Raw genomic sequence first — 5,870 nt, 5'->3', positions numbered from 1 at the left:
CCCAGAAATGTGGGAACTTGCTGGTTCCAAACATTGCTCAGACTCTACTGGGTCTAGTTTCTATTTACATGGTGTCTTTAGCTAAGGGCTCTGTTTTCTTATTAAAAAACCAAAACAAACCAAAACAACAGAAAACAAAACAAAACAAAAGACAAACAAACAAAAACAATGACCAAAACAACAAAACAAACAGAAAAAAACAAACCAAAACAAACAAAAAAACCAAAACCAACCAAACCTTTATTAGATCTTTTCATTTCCCACCCCCCCCAGACCCCATAATTAAGCGATGACACTTGAGAGTGTGGGTTTAGGGCATGCACCCCTCTTACTTTAAATATGTGTTGGCCCCATCAAGAAGGCATCAGAAAATCTCTGCCTCCCTAAGATGAAATTGCTTTTTCACCTATTCCTTTTTATTCTGGTTTCATGTGCACTGTACAAAAAACTTACATTTGCTCAAATGCTTTTTTTTTTTCCCTGTTTATGTTTTTTTTTCTTTCTTTCTTTGTTTTTTACACATTTTTTTTTTCTTTGAGGATCAGACTCTGAGCTCTCAGAGTGTCTCGGAAGACACCCAACCCGTAGCATACAGGATGCCTTGCTTTGCTAACGCAAACTCCTGTACGCTCAGGGTGGCGGATAGAAGTGTGCAGAAAGAATGGCCAGTACTGGCTGGGGTCCTGCCTTCTCAGGGCTGGACATGATCCACCAGGAAGTCTGTCTCACTGTCGCTTCGTCTTTTTGATCTTCTTAGGACAAGTGGTACATGCTATATCCAACAGGAGTAGCATAGAGTCCAACAGGCGGGATGGGGAGCACAGGTCTGTGAAAAGGGTAGGATGTTCCATACAGTGAGGCAGCCTGGATGGGAGAGTTGATGGGGAAAGGGAGGCTGAACCCAGACGGCAACATGGGCTTCGCTGCCATTTTGAGCTTCTCTAGCTCAGCCTCCTGCAGTCTCTTGGCCTTAGCCCTCCGATTCTGGAACCAGATTTTGACCTGGGTCTCTGTGAGGTTGAGGGAGCTGGAGAACTCGGCTCTCTCGGCGATGGAGAGATACTGCTTCTGGCGGAACTTGCGCTCCAGAGCCAGCAGCTGGGAAGTGGTGAATGGGGTTCGGGGTTTCCTATTCGTCTTGTGCTTCCTCAGGGTGCAGGCAGTGGGGCTCAGGTGTCCTGCAAGGAAGGGAAAGGCCGGTTATCACAAAAGCAGGGAGACCTGGGTGCTCTGGAGGGATGTGCTGCTGCTGAGGGCTGGGGCAAGGAGCGGGGGAATCTGAAGGAAAAGTCCCAACAGGTGATACCCTCAAAACAGCGGATCTCTTTGCAAGTGGCTCTGGAAATCTCTTCCTGGCCAAAGTTTTGTTCACAGGACTTCAGCAGATGTCCTGGAAAGTGGAATTTATCCTCAGTGATTTCAAAAGGGCAGCTTGTAGGCAAACAGAGCATGAAGGATTCACAGCTACACACACAGCACATCACTTTGGGATTCACATCATAGGGGTCACATCTCGAGCACACAGAGCAGCTGTCTTGGGAGCTGCAGAACTGGAGCAGTAACTCCAATACAGCACAGGACAAACACATACGCAAAAGCAGGACATTCACAAAAGGACAGTGGTGCAAGAGAAAAACCCCACTCTAGGATTTCTTCACCAAGACTAACAAGTCCACACTATTTTTTTTTTGACAGGTCGAAAAGTAGGTCTGATATTTTTTTGTGGTTTAGACAGCTGGTCGTTTTCCTTGCTATTGTTTCTTCAAGAGAAAGTTTTCCCTCTGCTTACTAACTTTTCAAGAACTATTTTCTGCTTTCCAGCACGTATCAAAAAAAAAAAAAAAAGAAGAAAGCAGAACACTCCTTCGCCAACATTTGGCTTTTATGACAAAAAACCCCACCCCATAGCTGCAGCATCTGTAGTCAATACAAGTCAGTCAGGAGATCTTCTACCTTTCTTGCTCGCTTTATAATCTTAACCAGGTCAGGCACATTTGCCTGCGATGGCACATTGCTTACTTGTCTCTAGATTCACTTTGGATTTCACTAATAATTTTGTAATCTAAAGAATAATTTAAAAAGCATACAGCTGACTTTAAAAACTTGATATTTGGCTGTGTTTCAGATCACTCCCGGGCCACAGGACAAACGACCCTGTCTCTCCGGCTTGATACAGAAAATGACATACAGACTCCTCTTAAGCAGCTGCTAAACTTTATACATGCTGTAGTGTCTGATTCAAGAGCCTGTCACTGTTTGCAGGTCGTGTGTTCTGAACCTTTTTAATTGTCTTCTTTTATTTTTTTTTTTTTTTAATAAACTGGACCACGAAGCCGTTTAATTGAATACCATGCAATTAAAAAAATGCCACGAGGAAAGTGTTCAAAAGTTTAGAAAGGGGAAGGAGAAAACAGCTACAGCTGAGAAAATTAAATGTATCTTCTTAGTCTTCTACTAGATGCTGAACGCGATAAACAAATCCCCCTTAGAAAACAACTTGTCAAATAATGTCTTAGGATCACACGGGGGCATTGTAATAATTAAGATGCTCACCGTGGCACTTGGTTCACTCCTAAAAACTACAGTGAATTCACAGTACGCTAAATCGATACCACATTCACTACCGGTCACCCCGTCATTCTACTCTCTCTTTTTAAACGCAACCTATTTCTGTTCTCGAGGTGATGTTCCCCAAAAACACACCTAAAAGGGGGTTTCCAGGAGAGATGGTCAACAAGGGCTCCGGGGATCTCCCCAGCGCCTTCCTCGGCTTTCGAGTCAGCCCGACACGTCCCGACTTTTGCTACGCACAGGGGAAACCGCAAAAACGTGCTTTTAAGTTAAATCCCGCACAGCTATTTTCCCCGAAATACACCTAAACGTAAAGGGGCTTCTTCCCTCACCACCCCCCAAGTGACTGAGAAACTCTGATAAGGAGCGGGAACTGTCGCCACCGCCGACGCTGTAATCGCATTTGTCCCGCGCCAGTCCCCGAACACTCGCCGCAGTGATTTGTTTCGCTGGTTTTTGGGCTTATTTCTGTTTATTCTCCGTTTTCTGGCCAGTGTCGGGCAAAAATCATCACTTGAAGACACGGTTCCCTCTCTGCGCTGCTCAGAATCTAACTTTACAGCTTTTCCCCCAGTTCGCTCCACCCGTAATATTCGTAATAACAAACCGAATAGCTGCTTCTTATGTCAAAACCCTCCACGGACAGACGGGCTTCTTGCCGGAGAACCGGTCATTGCCTCTTGTTGTGACACCGGCTCTGAGGGGTCCGAGAGCCGGGGAGGTGGGAAATCAGGAAGATGATCGAGGCCGAAGGTCCTTCCCTTCCCTGATCATCATTTTTCACCCCCAAACCTGCCGAAATCACTGGACCCGAACTCCCTAGCTACTAAAATCCTTTTCAAAGCTACTGTGCAGATCTTACGAACCGCCGATTTTAACAGAGAAAAAGGAGGAATTTCGAATTGAAAAAAAAAAGTACCCTGAGAAAATTGGGCCTTGTCTAAGTCTGGGGTTTAGGGCAGTTTTAGAGAAGGGGGTCAGGTAGGAACACACACTTCACGCTTTTCCAGCATACTTGAGAATACGTGAAAAACGCAAACTGGAACCACACAGGGAATGACATGGACGGGCTGCTTCTCCTCTCCTGGGCCGTCTTCCAGCAAGTTAGAAATCAAACTAATTCGGGGTTATCGCAAAGGAAGGGAAGCAGCTGAAAGCCAAATCGAAATGATGGTCCCAAATAAAAGAGGAGCTGTAATAATGCTAAACTTCCTTCTTGCATTATTAGATTGCAGGAGCAAATTCTGCGAGACTGCGCAGCTCAATAGTTCGCGTCCGTAAAGTCATTAACTTAAATAAAGCAGAGCATTTAATTTATACCAGCGAAGTTGGAGATGTGTGAAGGAGACAGGATCGATCTGCTAATACAGGTGTACAGCGGCCAAGGCTCTCGGCGATGGGAAGGCAGAGTTTATCACTTACTTTTTTCACCTTTTCTTGAAGATATTTTGGGGGTTTTAATTTATTAAAAAGAGTTATTTTTTTAAGGGATCTCCCCGAAAGCGAAATGCAGTTCAGCGCAGACACAGCAGCGCGGCTCGTACAGTAAAAAGGTTTAAGAAGTGACTTGTCACCTCAGATTACTTGTCCCTAAGGCGGTGGGGAGGGGGTCGAGAGACATCGCAGGGGGCTAAAGAGGTCAGGCCCGGTTCGAGAAACTTTGACAAGCACCGAGGCAGGAGAGACCACGGCGAGAATCAGCGCGTAGAAAGCGCGCAAGGGTGGAAGGGACAGTTCCTGAGTATTTAAGACAGAGAAGATTGCTTTAGAACATTTGGTGTAAGGGAGAAAGAACAGGGAGAATCTCCAATTCTCGTTGCAACGGGATAAATGTACGATCTGGCAGCCGGTGAGCCGAGTGAGCAAAGGGATCTAATCCGTGGTAGCTCCTGATTTTTCTATGGTTTTAAAAGCATTATATGTTTATATACACATATGTTATCATATATGTAAATATATAACTCCATAAATGTATATAAAAATATATATGAACAGATATGTAAAAACCATATAAAAATCACACACACGTAGATATAAATACATATATAACGTATTATATATGTACACATCCAGCGTGCTTCTGAACTTTTCGGCACCCGGGGAGCAGCGCAGCTCGGGGACCGGCGCTCGGAGCCCGGGGCCGGAGCGCTGCCCGCCCGCCCTCGCTCCCCGGCCGCCGCGCAGCCCCGCGCAGCCCCCGCTTCCCCGGCCACTCACTTGGCGGAGGGGAATATCTCCCGGCCTCTTGGATCCAGGACGTGCCGTCCTCCGAGTTCTCCGATTTGACCGAAGCGGTGTCGAAGGTTTTTGTAAGAGCCCCGGGCGGGCTGTGCGCGTCCCGGGAGCCGTGGCCCGGCAGCAGCAGGTTCCTGGAGGTGCCCACGGCCGCCCCGTCGGCGCTGCCCCCCGCCGCGGCCAGCGGCAGTTCTTTGGGGGGTTTCTTGTCGGACATGAGGGCTTCCACGCTGAACGGCAAGCTGGACACCTTGACTTTGTGGTGCTCCTCAGCGCCGGCCGCCGGGCCCTCCTCGTCGGAGGAGAAAACCTCCTTCGCCTTGGAAGGAGAAGCCATCGCGGGTGCGGAGCGAGGCAGGAGCGGGGCCGCCCGGGGAGCTGCGCTGCGCCTCTGCCCGGCCCTGCGCGGGGACTGCGCGAGTGAGGCGCTGCGGGGCCGCCCCCCTTTTTCCCCCTCTGGGGGCTCCCCGGCTCTTTCCTCCTTTGGGAAGTGGAGTAAACGCCTCGTGGGCCAATCAGGGCCCGCGCTGGGGCCTGACGTCGAGGTGTGACTCACACCATTGGCTCGGGAGCGAGAGGGAGGGGAGAAACCTCGGGTTTTTTTTTTTCGGGGCTGTGTTTGTTTGGGGTGCTCCCCCTCCCCCCGTCCCCTCCGAAATGAATTAGGAGTTAATGACACGGGCAGCCAGCGGAGCTGTGCTATTAAGGAGCCGTCCAGGGCTATAATCATACCAAAGCAAGAAAAAAAAAAAAGCCGCCGGGATAATTAAGACTGATGATTAGGCGAAGAGGAAACTTTAGAAGATCGCGGCTCTGCCTCCTCTCTTGCCGCCGGCCCGGCTCCTCCCGGCACCCCCGGCTCCCCCAGCCGTGGCCCCGCCGCCCCGTCGGGTACCGGCGCACCCCTGCCCCGTCAGCCCTCCCGGACCGGGATCTGCTTGATCCCCGGCTGGGTCTCCGAGAAACGAGGCGCTTTTCCACAGGGTTGCAGGGTGCGGGATGCTGGACCCTCCCTCAGCGAAACGGCCCGGCGAGGAAACGCGGGTGTCTGTTCCCCGTCGCTC

General features: G+C 49.4%; 1 protein-coding gene across 1 annotated transcript; it reads right to left on the bottom strand.

The window, feature by feature from the left end:
- Positions 1 to 753: 753 nt before the first annotated feature.
- Positions 754 to 5,143, bottom strand: MSX2 (msh homeobox 2; the record flags this gene model as incomplete). The annotated part of the gene is made up of 2 exons (XM_080353501.1): positions 754 to 1,178; positions 4,789 to 5,143. 2 exons carry the CDS (start codon positions 5,141 to 5,143, stop codon positions 754 to 756), a joined length of 780 nt encoding a protein of 259 aa, XP_080209627.1.
- Between the last annotated feature and the right edge of the window lie 727 nt (positions 5,144 to 5,870).

This window comes from Nesoenas mayeri, assembly GCF_963082525.1.
Source record: "Nesoenas mayeri genome assembly, chromosome: 14".
NCBI lineage: Eukaryota > Metazoa > Chordata > Aves > Columbiformes > Columbidae > Nesoenas > Nesoenas mayeri.
This window is presented reverse-complemented; position numbering and strand designations above follow the sequence as displayed.